The sequence below is a fragment of the Salmo salar genome, chromosome 15 (assembly GCF_965601325.2).
Source record: "Salmo salar chromosome 15, fSalSal1, whole genome shotgun sequence".
In the NCBI taxonomy this organism is placed as follows: Eukaryota; Metazoa; Chordata; class Actinopteri; order Salmoniformes; family Salmonidae; genus Salmo; species Salmo salar.
This window is the reverse complement of record NC_138305.1, coordinates 19,810,428-19,828,801: the sequence shown is the minus strand read 5'-3', so window position 1 is coordinate 19,828,801 and position 18,374 is coordinate 19,810,428. Positions and strand designations below refer to the sequence as shown.

The 18,374-nt window shown below is 46.0% G+C and overlaps 1 protein-coding gene across 1 annotated transcript in view; it reads left to right on the top strand.

The window, feature by feature from the left end:
• The window catches only part of LOC106593452 (intersectin-2), an 82,961-nt gene that overhangs the window by 51,111 nt on the left and 13,476 nt on the right, over positions 1–18,374 (top strand). Inside the window, exons 16-22 of the mRNA XM_045695265.2 lie at positions 6,694–6,774; positions 7,754–7,893; positions 13,482–13,686; positions 13,777–13,925; positions 14,463–14,558; positions 15,270–15,325; positions 15,562–15,728. Of these exons, the coding sequence (XP_045551221.2) occupies positions 6,694–6,774; positions 7,754–7,893; positions 13,482–13,686; positions 13,777–13,925; positions 14,463–14,558; positions 15,270–15,325; positions 15,562–15,728 (894 nt within the window). The remainder of the gene's footprint in view (positions 1–6,693; positions 6,775–7,753; positions 7,894–13,481; positions 13,687–13,776; positions 13,926–14,462; positions 14,559–15,269; positions 15,326–15,561; positions 15,729–18,374) is intronic.

The window sequence follows — 18,374 nt, the reverse complement described above, 5'->3', positions numbered from 1 at the left end:
CATGATCGGGTCACCGCCTTGATGTTGGTGGAGAACGACAGGGTGTTGTCCAGGGTCACGCCAAGGCTCTTAGCACTCTGGGAGGAGGACACAAGGGAGTTGTCAACCGTGATGGCGAGATCATGGAACGGGCAGTCCTTCCCCGGGAGGAAGAGCAGCTCCGTCTTGCCGAGGTTCAGCTTGAGGTGGTGATCCGTCATCCACACTGATATGTCTGCCAGACATGCAGAGATGCGATTCGCCACCTGGTTGTCAGAAGGGGGAAAGGAGAAGATTAATTGTGTGTCATCTGCATAGCAATGATATGAGAGACCATGTGAGGATATGACAGAGGGAAGTGACTTAGTGTATAGCGAGAATAGGAGTGGGCCAAGAACAGAGCCCTGGGGGACACCAGTGGTGAGAGCACGTGGTGCGGAGACAGATTCTCGCCACGCCACCTGGTAGGAGCGACCTGTCAGGTAGGACGCAATCCAAGCGTGGGCGGCGCCGGAGATGCCCACGCTCGGAGAGGGTGGAGAGGAGGATCTGATGGTTCACGGTATCAAAGGCAGCAGATAGGTCTAGAAGGATGAGAGCAGAGGAGAGAGAGTTAGCTTTAGCAGTGCGGAGAGCCTCCGTGACACAGAGAAGAGCAGTCTCAGTTGAATGCCCAGTCTTGAAACCTGACTGATTAGGATCAAGAAGGTCATTCTGAGAGAGATAGCAAGAGAGCTGGCCAAGGACGGCACATTCAAGAGTTTTGGAGAGAAAGGAAAGAAGGGATACTGGTCTGTAGTTGTTGACATCGGAGGGATCGAGTGTAGGTTTTTTCAGAAGGGGTGCAACTCTCGCTCTCTTGAAGACGGAAGGGACGTAGCCAGCGGTCAAGGATGAGTTGATGAGCGAGGTGAGGTAGGGGAGAAGGTCTCCGGAAATGGTCTGGAGAAGAGAGGAGGGGATAGGGTCAAGTGGGCAGGTTGTTGGGCGGCCGGCCGTCACAAGACGCGAGATTTCATCTGGAGAGAGAGGGGAGAAAGAGGTCAAAGCACAGGGTAGGGCAGTGTGAGCAGGACCAGCAGTGTCGTTTGACTTAGCAAACGAGGATCGGATGTCGTCAACCTTCTTTTCAAAATGGTTGACGAAGTCATCCGCAGAGAGGGAGGAGGGGGGGGGGGAGGGGGAGGAGGATTCAGGAGGGAGGAGAAGGTAGCAAAGAGCTTCCTAGGGTTAGAGGCAGATGCTTGGAGTTTAGAGTGGTAGAAAGTGGCTTTAGCAGCAGAGACAGAAGAGGAAAATGTAGAGAGGAGGGAGTGAAAGGATGCCAGGTCCGCAGGGAGGCGAGTTTTCCTCCATTTCCGCTCGGCTGCCCGGAGCCCTGTTCTGTGAGCTCGCAGTGAGTCGTCGAGCCACGGAGCAGGAGGGGAGGACCGAGCCGGCCTGGAGGATAGGGGACAGAGGAAATCAAAGGATGCAGAGAGGGAGGAGAGGAGGGTTGAGGAGGCAGAATCAGGAGATAGGTTGGAGAAGGTTTGAGCAGAGGGAAGAGATGATAGGATGGAAGAGGAGAGAGTAGCGGGAGAGAGAGAGCGAAGGTTGGGACGGCGCAATACCATCCGAGTAGGGGCAGAGTGAGAAGTATTGGATGAGAGCGAGAGGGAAAAGGATACAAGGTAGTGGTCGGAGACTTGGAGGGGAGTTGCAATGAGATTAGTGGAAGAACAGCATCTAGTAAAGATGAGGTCAAGCGTATTGCCTGCCTTGTGAGTAGGGGGGGAAGGTGAGAGGGTGAGGTCGAAAGAGGAGAGGAGTGGAAAGAAGGAGGCAGAGAGGAATGAGTCGAAGGTAGACGTGGGGAGGTTAAAGTCACCCAGAACTGTGAGAGGTGAGCCATCCTCAGGAAAGGAACTTATCAAGGCGTCAAGCTCATTGATGAACTCTCCAAGGGAACCTGGAGGGCGATAAATGATAAGGATGTTAACCTCTCTAGGCTAGGCGGGACGAATTCGTCCCACCTACGTAACAGCCACTGCTATCCTGTGGCGCGATTTTCAAAACCTTAAAAATCCTATTACTTCAATTTCTCAAACATATGACTATTTTACAGCCATTTAAAGACAAGACTCTCGTTAATCTAACCACACTGTCCCATTTCAAAAAGGCTTTACAACGAAAGCAAAACATTAGATTATGTCAGCAGAGTACCAAGCCAGAAATAATCAGACACCCATTTTTCAAGCCAGCATATAATGTCACCAAAACCCAGAAGACAGCTAAATGCAGCACTCACCTTTGATGATCTTCATCAGATGACAACCCTAGGACATTATGTTATACAATACATGCATGTTTTGTTCAATCAAGTTCATATTTATATCAAAAACCAGCTTTTTACATTAGCATGTGACGTTCAGAACTAGCATACCCCCCGCAAACTTCCGGGGAATTCGCTAACATTTTACTAAATTACTCACGATAAACGTTCACAAAAAGCATAACAATTATTTTAAGAATTATAGATACAGACCTCCTCTATGCACTCGATATGTCCGATTTTAAAATAGCTTTTTGGTGAAAGCACATTTTGCAATATTCTAAGTACATAGCCCAGGCATCACGGGCTCGCTATTTAGACACCCGGCAAGTTTAGCACTCACCATAATCATATTTACTATTATAAAAGTTTGATTACCTTTTGTTGTCTTCGTCAGAATACACACCCAGGACTGCTACTTCAATAACAAATGTTGGTTTGGTCCAAAATAATCCATCGTTATATCCGAATAGCGGCGTTTTGTTCGTGCGTTCCAGACACTATCCGAAATAGTAAAGAAGTGTCGCGCGCATGGCGCAATTCGTGACAATAAAATTCTAAGTATTCCATTACCGTACTTCGAAGCATGTCAACCGCTGTTTAAAATGAATTTTTACGACATTTTTCTCGTAGAAAAGCGATAATATTCCGACAGGGAATCTCCTTTTCGGCAAACAGAGGAAAAAATCCCAAAGGCGGGGGCGGTCGGGTCACTCGCATAAGCCAGTGTCCCTTGATCGGCCACTTGAGAAAGGCGATAATGTGTTTCAGCCTGGGGCTGGAATGACGACATTCTGTTTTTTCCCGGGCTCTGAGCGCCTATGGACGACGTGGGAAGTGTCACGTTAGAGCAGAGATCCTTAGTAAATGATAGAGATGGAAAACAAGTTCAAGAAATGGTCAGACAGGCCACTTCCTGTAAAGGAATCTCTCAGGTTTTGACCTGCCATTTGAGTTCTGTTATACTCACAGACACCATTCAAACAGTTTTAGAAAATTTAAGGTGTTTTCTATCCATATGTAATAAGTATATGCATATTCTAGTTACTGGGTAGGAGTGGTAACCAGATTAAATCGGGTATGTTTTTTATCCAGCCGTGTCAATACTGCCCCCTATCCTAAACAGGTTAAGCTTGAAAGGGCTGGTAACTGTGACAGCATGGAATTCAAATGAGGAGATAGACAGATGGGTCAGGGGAGAAAGAGAGAATGTCCACTTGGGAGAGATGAGGATTCCAGTGCCACCACCCCTGCTGGCTCGATGCTCTAGGGGTATGCGAGAACACGTAGTCAGACGAGGAGAGAGCAGTAGGAGTAGCAGTGTTATCTGTGGTAATCCATGTTTCCGTCAGCGCCAGGAAGTCTAGGGACTGGAGGGTAGCATAGGCTGAGATGAACTCAGCCTTGTTGGCCGCAGACCGGCAGTTCCAGAGGCTGCCGGAGACCTGGAACTCCACGTGGGTCGTGCGCGCTGGGACCACCAGGTTAGAGTGGCAGCGGCCACGCGGTGTGGAGCGTTTGTATGGCCTGTGCAGAGGAGAGAGAACAGGGATAGACAGACACATAGTAGACAAGCTACAGAAGAGGCTACGCTAATGCAAAGGAGATTGGAATGACAAGTGGACTACACGTCTCGAATGTTCAGGAAGTTAAGCTTACGTTGCAAAAATCTTATTGACTAAAATGATACAGTACTGCTGGCTGGTGGAGTAGGCTAGCTAGCAGTGGCTGCGTTGTTGACTATGAACGTGTAGCTGGCTAGGTAACCTCAATAGTTTCAGTACTACACCTTGTCATGATACAAAGCAACTTTGTAGCTAGCTAGCTAACATAACACTAATCAAGACGTTCCTTGTAATGTATTTAGTTTCTACAATGCTGCTCGTCGGTAATAGTTGGCTGGGTTAGGAAAAATGGCGTCGCGGGGGACGGAAATAGCTGGCTAGCTAACCTCGATGGCTGGCAAGCTAACAATTATCAAGCTATGACAAAGACAACTAAGTAGCTAGCTAGGTAACACTGCACTAGTCAAATCGTTCCGTTGTAAAGTATTAGTATCTACAGTGCTGCTAGTCGGTAACGGTTGGCTAGCTGGCAGTGGGTTAATGATGACTAGGTGTGTTGACTAAGTCAGGCGCCGCGTCGCGGCTGGCTAGCTCGCGGCTGGCTAGCTCACCTCGATAATACTCAAACTCAAACTACACAATTATCTTAGATACAGAGACAGCAAAGACAACTATGTAGCTGGGTAACTAACACTAACACCACACTAATCAAGTCGTTACGTTGTAATGTAATAGTTTCTGCAGTGCTGCTAGTCGGTAGAAGTTGGCTAGCTAGCAGCAGTGATGACTAGCTAGCTAGCAGTGTTGACTACGTTAGGAGGACGAAGATAGCTAGCCTCGATAATTACTCAATTACTCTAAACTACACAATTATCTTTGATACAAAGACGGCTATGTAGCTAGCTAAGAAGAATTGCTCAGATCAAACAAATCAAGCCGTTGTAATGTAGTGAAGTGTAATATTACCTGTGGAGCGAAGCGTGGTGCGACTGCTCGCTCCAAACCGGAAACACATTCTAGCTGTCAAGTTTCCATCCAATAGGATGTTAATACGATATGAAGAACGATGAAACTATTTGTGTTAAGATATGAATGTGATTTTGGTTTTCTAATGAGATGATGGTTTTTCATGTCTGTTGCACATGAACTAAGCCCATGCCCCTAATGAGGTCAGACGAGCATGTCAGTGTGATGGAACTGCCTTTCCGACCAGAGTGATTAAAACGACTCGCTAAGAATTAATAATATCAGATCAGAAAGTGTGGAGCGGTGGCTACAGTGCTGAAAATGGTGAGACCAGTACATTAACGGAATTGCTACTGGCGTGTAAAGTGGTCGGGAGCCCTGAATAATCAACCATTGAGACCAGCAGACGGACAGCATGAGCTGAACGTTACGAATGGTTGAAACTCTAAGACTCAACACGAGGTGAGAAGATAACCTCCACTATGAGACCAGAAAGATTCAGTCTGCAGCTGTACCATGTAAAAGTGGTCGTAGAACTTTGACTAAAAGACACAAGGTGGGAAGGAAGAAATCCCATCTCAGACAATCACCGGTGAATCTGAGTAGCTGAACACCTCCACTACCAGGGAAGCTCTACAACTAAGAAGGACATTGTGACCTCTGGTGGACAAGCCGAGCCTGACACCGAAGCCGAGCCTGACACCGAAGCCGAGCCTGACACCGAAGGGTGAACTACAACTACCCGTCCCCATAGAAGGGTTGATTGGTTCAACAGAGAGACGACAAACAAAGACATTACAAGTAAATAGCAGGTGGGAGGCAGGATAAGTAGCTAACTAGCTAACTATCGCTAGGATACCAGTAGACGATGTACCTCGCCCCCCTCCTCTCGGGCACTGCAGATAGAGGAATGCCCACATGCAGGAACGCCTCAAATTGCAATCACACACTATTGTCCCTGGAGTGCACCCTGACAGACACTCAGAACCGCTACTCTGAGCAGATGGGCCTGGTGGGGCTCCAGAGCACGATGACTAGTCTGAAGGACCAGCTCTCCCAGCTCCACGGCACCATCACCCACAACAAGCAGGACTATGACGGGCTGCTAGACCTTAAGACCCGCCTGGAGACGGAGATCTCAGAGTCCATGAGGCTGTTGGATGGAGAGGAAGGACCACAGCACCAACCAACTGGTTACCAAGACAATCAACAAGATGACCGCCGTGATCCGTCAGATCATTGATGGAACTGCCGTCAACAGACGAAAACACGAAGAAGAAAAAAACATCTCCCTTGTATTGTCCTCAGAATATGATCCTAATAATGACTAGTGAAAAACATGCTCCTTCCTTCCTTCCTTCCTTCCTTCCTTCCTTCCTTCCTTCCTTCCTTCCTTCCTTCCTTCCTTCCTTCCTTCCTTCCTTCCTTCCTTCCTTCCTTCCTTCCTTCCTTCCTTCCTTCCTTCCTTCCTTCCTTCCTTTATTTCGCTGCTTGTAGATTCCTTTAACTGTTCTTTTTCTCCCTCTTCTTTCTTTCTACACATCCTTTCCGTCCCTCCCTCCCTCCCTCCCTCTTCCCTCTCTCTCCCCTCCCTCATCTCACCTCCCTCATGCCCTCCCTCTCTCCCCTCCGTCCATCTCCCCTCTCTCCCCTCCCTCCCTCTCCCCTCCCTCCGTCTCCCCTCCCTCTCTCTCTCCCCTCTCCCTCCCTCCCTCCCTCCGTCCTCCCTCCCTCTCCCCTCTCTCCCCTCCCTCCCTCTCTCTCCCTCTCTCTCTCTCCTCCCTCCATCCGTCTCCCCTCCCTCCGTCTCCCCTCTCTCTCTCCCCTCCCTCCCTCCGTCTCCCCTCTCCCTCCCTCCCTCCTCCCTAGTCAGTCGATATGGATGACTGTGTTCTACAGTCTCTTCTCTCCCTGCTGGGCTGTCTCAGTCAACTCTTCCTCCTCATCAAGGTTATTCTTCTCTCCTTTTGTCCCTCCATCTGCATATTTCTGTTTATCGTTCGTTTCCTACATTAGACAACTTCTCTTCTTTTTCCTTGCTTTTCATAGTGATTCTTCATTATTATATCAGTCCCTCATAGTGATTCTTCATTATTATATCAGTCCCTCATAGTGATTATTCATTATTATATCAGTCCCTCATAGTGATTCTTCATTATTATATCAGTCCCTCATCAGTCCCTCATAGTGATTCTTCATTATTATATCAGTCCCTCATCAGTCCCTCATAGTGATAGTATTACTAATGTATTCTTTGCTTAGTTTTTGTTTACATTTCATTTCCATGTTGAGTTATAATACACACTGGTGGTTGTGTTGTGGTTGTGTTGTGGATATGTTGTGTTTGTATGGTGGTTGTGGTTGTGTTGTGGTTGTATGGTGGTTGTGTTGTGGGTGTGTTGTATTGTGCTTGTGTTGTGGTTGTGTTGTGGTTATGTTTGTATTGTGCTTGTGTTGTGGTTGTGTTGTGTTTGTATGGTGGTAGTGTTGTGGTGGTTGTGTTGTGTTGTGTTGTGGTTGTGTTGTGTTTGTATGGTGGTTGGGTTGTGGTTGTGTTTGTATTGTGGTTGGGTTGTGGTTGTGTTGTTTTGTGGTTGTGTTTGTATGGTGGTTGTGTTGTGTTTTGGTTGTGTTGTGTTTGTATGGTGGTTGTGTTGTGGTTTGGTTGTGGATGTGTTGTGTTTGTGTTGTGGTTTGGTTGTGTTGTGGATGTGTTGTGTTTGTATGGTGGTTGTGTTGTCCCCCGTGTAGCTTAGCGTTTGCAACACCAGGGTAGTGGCTCGATTCCCACGGGGGACGAGTATGTAATCACTACTGTAAGTCGCTCTAGATGAGAGAGTGGCTGCTAAATGACTAACATGTGAATGTTGTGGATGTATGATGGTTGTGTGATGGTGTTAAGGTTATTGTTGTATGATGGTTATGTTAGGACCTGAGGGAGCGGCAGGGGAAGCAGCAGGCTGTTGTAGAGGACCTCTGCCGGGTCAAGGAGCTGAAACTGAGAGAGATGGAGAGAGGGAGAGAGGAGGAAAGAGAGAGGAAGAGGAGGGGGGATGAAGAGACTGCCAGGTGAGTCAAGGACGCACACACTGAATGCACACACTGACCATTGTATAGTTCTTCATTTGGTCGTCAGTTTTTTTATTGTTTTTATTTAACTAGGCAAGTCAGTTAAGAACAAATTCTTATTTTCAATGACTGCCTACCGGGGAACAGTGGGTTAACTGCCTTGTTCAGGGGGCAGAACGACAGAGTTTTACCTTGTCAGCTCAGGGATTTGATCTTGCAACCTTTCGGTTACTAGTCCAATGCTCTAACCACTAGGCTACCTGCCGCCTCGTCAGTAAACGCAGCAATGATCTGTATTACCAAACAGCTCTAATTTTGTTTCATTGGTCTACAGAATATTTTCCCCAGGATTTATATAGATATGTATTTGAGAAGTTCAATCAAGCTTTCTAGTGTCTCCTTCAGCAGTGGGGTGTTTCTATGTTTACCAATGACCAAATGATGCATTCAAGGAAAAGAACACCCTCACTACAATCAATAATGGGGGAGGATCGATAGTGCTGTGGGGTTGCTCTTCTGCCTCTGGTACTGGGACCATGAAATCAGCAGATTATCAAGGTGTTTTGGAGTGAAATGTTCAACTCAGTGTCCGAAAACTTTCTCTTTGTTGAAGGTTGTGGGTCTTCCAGGAGGACAACGCTTGTGGACTTCAATGCACAACACATCAGCTGTACGCGACCAGTCAAAAAAAATAAAATTCCAAGCTGAACCTTCATACCATAACCGCTACACACAGCCTACATCGTCACCGTATTACCTAACGTCATAGTCAATATCAAATCAAATTTTATTGGTCACATACACATGGTTAGCAGATGTTATTGCGAGTTAAGCAAAATAGCTAATACAGTGCATTCGGGAAAGTATTCAGACCCCTTGACGTTTCCACATTTTGTTACGTTACAGTCTTATTCTAAAATGGATTAAATAAATACCCAAAAAAATCCTCATCAATCTACACACAATATAATGGCAAAGCAAAAAACAGGTTTTAATTTTTTTCCCCCTAATGTATTAAACATTAAATACAAAAGAACCTTACTTAAACAACTATTCAGACCCTTTGCTATGAGACTCTAAATTCTGCTCAGGTGCATCCTGTTTCCATTGATCATCCTTGAGATGTTTCTACAACTTGATTGGAGTCCACTGGTGGTAAATTCAATTGATTGGACATGATTTTGACAAGCACACACCTGTCTATATAAGGTCACACAGTTGACAGTGCATGTCAGAGCAAAAACCAAGCCATGCGGTCGAAGTAATTGTTCGTAGTTCTCTGATACAGGATTGTGTTGTGTCACAGATCTGGGGAAGGGCACCAAAACATAATTCTTAAATTTAAGAAGTTTGGAACCACCCAGACTCTTCCTGGAGCTGGCAGCCCGGCCAAACTGAGCAATCGGAGAGAAGGGCCTTAGTCAGGGAGGTGACCAAGAACACGATGGTCACTCTGACAGAGCTCCAGTGTTCCTCTGTGGAGTTGGGTGAACCTTCCAGAAGGACAACCATCTCTGCAGCACTGCACCAATCAGGTCTTTATGGTAGAGTGGCCAGACGGAAGCCACTCCTCAGTAAAAGGCACATGACAGCCCGCTTGGAGTTTGCCAAAAGGCCCCTAAAGACTCTGTCTGATGAAACCAAGATTAAACTCTTTGACCTGAATGCCAAGGGTCACGTCTGGAGGAATCCTGGCGCCATCCCTACGGTGAAGCATGGTGGTGGCAGCACTTGCCAGGATCGAGGCAAAGCTAAACAGAGCAAAGTACAGAGAGATCCTTGATGAAAATCTGCTATAGAGTGCTCAGGACTTCAGACTGGGGCAAAGGTTCACCTTCCAACAGGACAATGACCCTAAGCACACAGCCAAGACAACACAGGAGTGGCTTCAGGACAAGTCTCTGAATGTCCTTGAGTGGCCCAGCCAGAGCCCGGACTTGACCCCGATCTAACATCTCTGGAGAGACCTGAAAATAGCTGTGCAGCAATACTCCACATCCAACCTGACAGAGCTTGAGAGGATCCTCAGAAAAGAATGTGAGAAACTCCCCAAATACAGATGTGCCAAGCTTGTAGCGTCATACCCAAGAAGACTCGAGGCTGTAATTGCTGCCAAAGGTGCTTCCACAAAGTACTGAGTAAAGGGTCTGAATACTTATCTAAATGTGGTATTTCAGTTTTTTTATACATTTGCAAACATTTCTTAAAAGCTGTTATGGGGTATTGTGTGTAGATTGATGAGGAACAATAAACAATTTAATACATTTTAGAATAAGGCTGTAACGTAAATACCTTCCAAATGCACTGTAGCACTAACACATTAGTAAATCATGCGGTACAGTTAGCAAGCACTTTAGCAGTTACACCGTCGGGCCCCAGTGGCAATAAATTAATAAGACCAAAAGCTTACCTTGACTTGGAAGAGTTCCAGTGTTGGATAGCCATAGCCAGCTAGCTAACATACAGTGGGGGAAAAAAGTATTTCATCCCCTGCTGATTTTGTACGTTTGCCCACTGACAAAGAAAGGATCAGTCTATAATTTTAATGGTAGGTTTATTTGAACAGTGAGAGACAGAATAACAACAAAAATATCCAGAAAACGCATGTCAAAAATGTTATAAATTGATTTGCATTTTAATGAGGGAAATAAGTATTTGACCCCCTCTCAATCAGAAAGATTTCTGGCTCCCAGGTGTCTTTTATACAGGTAACGAGCTGAGATTAGGAGCACACTCTTAAAGGGAGTGCTCATAACTGCAGCTTGTTACCTGTAAAAAAGACACCTGTCCACAGAAGCAATCAATCAATCAGATTCCAAACTCTCCACCATGGCCAAGACCAAAAAACTCTCCAAGGATGTCAGGGACAAGATTGTAGACCTACACAAGGCTGGAATGGGCTACAAGACCATCGCCAAGCAGCTTGGTGAGAAGGTGACAACATTTGGTAAGATTATTCGCAAATGGAAGAAACACAAAAGAACTGTCAATATCCCTCGGCCTGGGGCTCCATGCAAGATCTCACCTCGTGGAGTTGCAATGATCATGAGAACAGTGAGGAATCAGCCCAGAACTACACGGGAGGATCTTGTCAATGATCTCAAGGCAGCTGGGACCATAGTCACCAAGAAAACAATTGGTAACACACTACACCGTGAAGGACTGAAATCGTGCAGCGCCCGCAAGGTCCCCCTGCTCAAGAATACATATACAGGCCCATCTGAAGTCTGCCAATGAACATCTGAATGACTCAGAGGACAACTGGTGAAAGTGTTGTGGTCAGATGAGACCAAAATGGAGCTCTTTGACATCAACTCAACTCGCCGTGTTTGGAGGAGGAGGAATGCTGCCTATGACCCCAAGAACACCATCTCCACCGTCAAACATGGAGGTGGAAACATTATGCTTTGGGGGTGTTTTTCTGCTAAGGGGACAGAACAACTTCACCGCATCAAAGGGACGATGGACGGGGCCATGTCCCGTCAAATCTTGGGTGAGAACCTCCTTCCTTCAGCCAGGGCATTGAAAATGGGTCGTGGTTGGGGATTCCAGCATGACAATGACCCAAAACACACGGCCAAGGCAATAAAGGAGTGGCTCAAGAAGAAGCACATTAAGGTCCTGGAGTGGCCTAGCCAGTCTCCAGACCTTAATCCCATAGACAATCTGTGGAGGGGGCTGAAGGTTCGAGTTGCCAAACATCAGCCTCGAAACCTTAATGACTTGGAGAAGATCTGCAAAGAGGAGTGGGAGAAAATCCCTCCTGAGATGTGTGCAAACCTGGTGGCCAACTACAAGAAACGTCTGACCTCTGTGATTGCCAACAAGGGTTTTGCCACCAAGTACTAAGTCATGTTTTGCAGAGGGGTCAAATACTTATTTCCCTCATTAAAATGCAAATCATTTTATAATATTTTTGACATGAGTTTTTCGGGATTTTTTTGTTGTTATTCTGTCTCTCACTGTTCAAATAAACCTACTATTAAAATTATAGACTGATCATTTCTTTGTAAGTGGGCAAACGTACAAAATCAGCAGGGGATCAAATACTTTTTTCCCCCACTGTAGCATCCCTCTCTGTTTTAGCCAGGTGTTTCCGTATGCTAAACTAACTAGCTAAGTAAGTGAAAGTGAAAAAAATTATACAAAATATAGCTAGTTCTCTCTCTTGCTTCTCCTTCATTTTTGAGGAAATGTATTTGTTCAAAACTGTTCAACTATTGTCCTTCTCCCTCTTTGAGTCAACTACTTGCCACGTTTTACTCACTGCAGCGCTACCTAGTTGTAGCTTATGCTTTCAGTACTAGATTCATTCTCTGATCCTTTGATTGGGTGGACAATTGTCAGTTCATGCTGCAAGAGCTCTGATAGGTTGGAGGACATCCTCCGGAAGTTGTCATAATTACTGTGTAAGTCTATGGAAGGGGGTGAGAACCAAGAGCCTCCTAGGTTTTGTATTGAAGTCAATGTACCCAGAGGAGGACGGAAGCTAGCTGTCCTCCAGCTACACCATGGTGCTACCCTACAGAGTGCCGTTAAGGCTACTGTAGACCATTGCAAAACAGTTTTAATAAATTATTTGGTGACGTGAACATATTTAGTATATACAGTACAGTTGTAGAATAATAGTGAAGACATCAAAACTTTAAAGTAATCCATATGGTATCATGTAGTAACCAAAAAAACAGTGTTAAACAAATCAAAATATATTTTTGATTTTAGATTCTTCAAAGTAGTTACCCTTTGCCTTGATGACAGCTTTGCACACACTTGGCATTCTCTCAGCCAGCTTCATGAGGTAGTCACCTAGAATGCATTTCAAATAACAGGTGTGCCTTGTTAAAAGTACATTTGTGGAATTTCTTTGAGCCAATTAGCTGTGTTGTGACAAGTTAGTGTTGGTATACTGAAGATAGCCCTATTTCCATATGTGTTATTTCATAGTTTTGATGTCTTCACTATTATTGTACAATGTAGGAAATAGTAACAATTAAGAAAAATCCTTGAATGAGTAGGTGTGTCCAAACTTTTGACTGGTACTGTACATTTATTTTATTTTTTCGTGATATCCAATTAATTTTTTTGTGATATCCAATTGCAATGCTCTGCAATTGATCTGGAGAGGCGAAGGTCAAGTCGTGTCCTCCGAAACATAACCCGCCACGCTTCTTAACACACGACCGCTTAACACCGGAAGCCAGCTGCACCAATGTGTCGGAGGAAACACCGCTCAACTGACGACCGCAGTCAGCTTGCAGGCACCCGGCCCGCCACAAGGAGTCGCTAGAGCGTGATGAGCTAAGCCCCCCCCACCCACAACTCCTAACCCGGACGACCCTGGGCCAATTCTGCGCAGCCCTATGGGACTCCCGGTCACAGCCAGTTATCACACAGCCTGGGTTCAAACCCGGGTCTGTAGTGACTCCTCAAGCACAGTGATGCAGTGCCTTAGACCACTGCGCCACTCGAGAGGCTGTATATTTAGTATAGTTAACTAATGTTTTTGCTGAGGAATCCTCCCCTTCCTCTTCTGAGGAGCTTCCACTGATACTCAGTGAACACGGTGTCTGTGTGTGTCCTCTCATCAGACAAGCCAAGCTGGAGGGAGAGAGGAGAGAGGAGGAGGAGGAGGAGGGGAGGAGGAGGCGAGTTGAGCCGCAGGAGAGAGGAGGTGGCCAGCATCCGGTGCTGAATGCAAAGAGGTTATTACCCCTGACCTCCTGCAGAGCCCTGTACCCCTTCACCGCACGCAACGCTGACGAGCTCAGCCTGGACGCTGACTGTTTCATAGAGGTACACACAGACACACACACACACTCGAACACAAACGTGTTAATGTGAACTCCCAATGACACCACTTCAACTCCGTTTCCCATGATGCAGGTAGATGATGAGATGGTGGGGGAGCCTGGTTGGCTGTGTGGTAGTTACCGTGGGAACAGGGGCTGGTTCCCCCAGAGCTATGCTGAGAGATGTACCAACCCCCTTGCCCTATTACCCCCTTCCTGTCCAACACTACCACCCAGCCCGGGGTAAGAGAATGGACGCATCACAACATTCAGTGAGTCCCAAATGGCAGCCTATTCTCTATTTTAGTGCACTACTCTTGACCGGGACCCATTGGGTTCCACATTAGGGTGCCATTTGGGGACTCAGCCTGTCTCATGTATTCTATAGGTCTCATCTCCTATAGAGATAGATAAAAAGTCTGTATCATATTTGCATTTGTGACAGCATGGGCAGCAACATTGAGGCTATCTTTCATTTGTTCATGATTAACCTCCACCTGGAGTCCTGAACCAAATCCTGTGTCATTTATGTCTTGTGGTCACGAGATGGTGGCAGTGGTATATCTTAAAGCCATTTACAAACCAGATAACCCGATTTGAAGAAGCAGCCAATGCTCTGATCATTGGCTGATAGTGCCCATCCCATAGGAATTCCCACCCAGTTGACTACTTTAAAACGGTGGAAGCCTTCAAAGTGCATGTCCTAAAACGGGTTCTATCCATCTAGAGTCCTCTAGATGTCTCGTGTGTCTTAATCTTTCCTAACTTCCTGTTACTCAGACTTCCTGACGGAGAGATTACAGGGGCAGGATGGAACCCCGCTCCCAGCGTCACCTCCGTCAAAGACTCCTCCCAGGAAAACAACACACACACTGAGTAATGATAAACACTCACTTTTAGAGACACAAATTACAAACATGCACAAGAAAGCATACATATAGTTTGCATGTACACTAAGAGTGTGTGTGTTGTCTACAGGTCTATATATTACACTGAGAGTGTTGTCTACAGGTCTATATACTACACTGAGAGTGTTATCTATATACTACACTGAGAGTGTTATCTATATACTACACTGAGAGTGTTATCTATATACTACACTGAGAGTGTTGTCTACAGGTCTATATACTACACTGCGAGTGTTGTCTACAGGTCTACATACTACACTGAGAGTGTTATCTATATACTACACTGAGAGTGTTATCTATATACTACACTGAGAGTGTTGTCTACAGGTCTATATACTACACTGCGAGTGTTGTCTACAGGTCTACATACTACACTGAGAGTGTTATCTATATACTACACTGAGAGTGTTGTCTACAGGTCTACATACTACACTGAGAGTGTTGTCTATATACTACACTGAGAGTATTATCGACCGGTCTATATACTACACTGAGAGTGTTGTCTATATACTAAACAGAGTGTTGTCTACAGGTCTATGTACTACACTGAGAGTGTTAGCTATATACTACACTGAGAGTGTTATCTACAGGTCTATATACTACACTGAGAGTGTTATCTATATACTACACTGAGGGTGTTATCTATATACTACACTAAGAGTGTATGTGTTGTCTACAGACCTATGTACACCGCTGTTGAAGAGTTGGAGAGCCCAGATCCCAGCCAGCTAGAAGGTGAATGTGTCTCTTTATCCGTCATTCACTTTCAGCCAGGGTGAGTCCCAAATGCTCTGGTCAAAAGTAGTGCGCTATATAGGGAATAGTGTGTCATTTGGTACTCACACCAGTAAAAGGTTGCTGTTTGGTTATTTTATTCTACACCACGTTGTGGTTATGCTTGTCCATTTTAATTTCTCCTTCCAATCAGAAGTTCTGTTGTTTGCTCACCAAGCTGTGTTCTGTCCAATCAGAGTTTGTGGCCCTGTACACCTATGAGAGCCCGGAGGCGGTCGACCTGACGTTCTCTGAGGGGGACGTAGTCATGGTAACAGAGCAGGAGGGGGAGTGGTGGAGGGGGTGCATTGGAAACCGGACCGGAGTGTTCCCTTCCAGCTACATCAAACCCGTGGAACCAGAGGTTAGTATCCCTGACCCTTGACCCTTGACACCTGACCAGTGTTGGGGTAAGTTACTTTTGAAAGTAACTCGTTAGGTTTCAACGTTACTGCAGTTAAAAGTAACTTGTTACATTACATAATTTCTTACTGTGGAAAGTAACTCGTTAGTCATTACATTACTTTTGCGTTACCCCCCCAAAAAACTGAAAACCCTCTGAAATGCCTTGGTCATTGTTATGCCCAGTAGAGGGTGCATACCACCTTAGAATGGCTTGGCTACCACTCCTACTTAGTACTCGCGGGATATTCAAAGTGGAACGTTCTGCTAAGCACCTAAAGATGTGGCCCACTGTCAGCAACACTGATGTCATCGGACGTCACGGGAGAGCTCCAGACTGACGTCTCTGTCATCGGACATCATGGGAGAGCTCCAGACTAACGTCTCTGTCATCAGACATCATGGGAGAGCTCCAGACTGACGTCTCTATCATCGGACATCATGGGAGAGCTCCAGACTGACGTCTCTGTCATCGGACATCATGGGAGAGCTCCAGACTGACGTCTCTGTCATTGGACATCATGGGAGAGCTCCAGACTGACGTCTCTGTCATCGGACATCATGGGAGAGCTCCAGACTGACCTCTGTCATCACGGGAGAGCTCCAGACTGATCTTTGTCATCATGGGAGAGCTCCAGACTGATCTCTGTCAGATGTCCTAATGGTTGTTTGTTGTTTCAGGAAATTGAACTATAAACAATGTATTTTTTTTATCGCGTTATTATTTTTCCTTTTGTAGTTCAGCAGCCTATATTCAAGTGTAACTGTTCCACAAAACGCGTGAAGGAGAAAAGGTATACACATTATGATAATAAAAGACAGATGAATGAATAGCAGCATGTCGACATGTTCTGATCAAAGTCCATATTCAACTATCGAAATGCATCAAAAAACTAAAATTCTATCTCGATAAATCCAACGCATCAAAGGAACATTGTCCATAAATCAAAACCAACATTTAGGCAGCTTTATGAAACCAAATATACATTTTAAAACCACTAAATACATTAAGTCACAACAATCCCGACATGAAATAGCGACATGAAAATGTAAATAACCTACGCATTAAACTGCTGACCACGAATGCAAACTGTCATATAAATCCTAAACTTAATGCATTGAAATAAATGTCATGAAATCAAAGGATTTACTTACAATCATCAAAGACGCATACAGGTTAATGTAGTTCTCTCGGGGTGACAGGTTTAGCCGGACAGAAATCAAGATGTTGCTGTTTTGGAGCGGAAGCGTCATCATCCTCGGGATCAATGACAGTTGGTTGGCGTAGGTCTTTCTCCACCAGTCTTGTGGAGCTGTGCTTGGCTTGGTTGGCGTAGGTCTTTCTCCACCAGTCTTGTGGAGCTGTGCTTGGCTTGGTTGGCGTAGGTCTTTCTCCACCAGTCTTGTGGAGCTGTGCTTGGCTTGGTTGGCGTAGGTCTTTCTCCATCAGTCTTGTGGAGCTGTGCTTGGCTTGGCTTTCGTAGGTCTTTCTCCAGCAGTCTTGTGGAGCTGTGCTTGGCTTGGTTGGCGTAGGTCTTTCTCCACCAGTCTTGTGGAGCTGTGCTTGGCTTGGTTGGCGTCGGTCTTTCTCCACCAGCCTTGTGGAGCTGTGCTTGGCTTGGTTGGCGTAGGTCTTTCTCCACCAGCCTTGTGGAGCTGTGCTTGGCTTGGTTGGCGTAGGTCTTTCTCCACCAGTCTTGTGGAGCTGTGCTTGGCTTGGTTGGCGTAGGTCTTTCTCCACCAGTCTTGTGGAGCTGTGCTTGGCTTGGCTTTTGTTGGTCTTTCTCCACCAGTCTTATGGAGCTGTGCTTGGCTTGGTTGGCGTAGGTCTTTATCCACCAGTCTTGTGGAGCTGTGCTTGGCTTGGTTGGCGTAGGTCTTTCTCCACCAGTCTTGTGGAGCTGTGCTTGGCTTGGTTGGCGTAGGTCTTTCTCCACCAGTCTTGTGGAGCCGTGCTTGGCTTGGCTGGCGTAGGTCTTTCTCCACCAGTCTTGTGGAGCTGTGCTTGGCTTGGCTTTCGTAGGTCTTTCTCCACCAGTCTTGTGGAGCTGTGCTTGGCTTGGTTGGCGTAGGTCTTTCTCCACCAGTCTTGTGGAGCTTTGCTTGGCTTGGTTGGCATAGGTCTTTCTCCACCAGTCTTGTGGAGCTGTGCTTGGCTTGGTTGGCGTAGGTCTTTCTCCACCAGTCTTGTGGAGCTGTGCTTGGCTTGGCTTTTGTAGGTCTTTCTCCACCAGTCTTGTGGAGCTGTGCTTGGCTTGGCTTTCGTAGGTCTTTCTCCACCAGTCTTGTGGAGCTGTGCTTGGCTTGGTTTTCGTAGGTCTTTCTCCACCAGTCTTGTGGAGCTGTGCTTGGCTTGGCTTTCGTAGGTCTTTCTCCACCAGTCTTGTGGAGCTGTGCTTGGCTTGGTTGGCGTAGGTCTTTCTCCATCAGTCTTGTGGAGCTGTGCTTGGCTTGAAGGTGCTTCTTGATATTTGAAGTTGAGTTCTTCTCAGTTGACAGGTGTTTATCCCCGAAGCTCAGTTTGCATTTTATTATTATGTGTTTTTCCTCCTTTTTCTTCTATCCATTCTAAATAATGTGAATACTTCCACGATATAAAGCCTGTTGG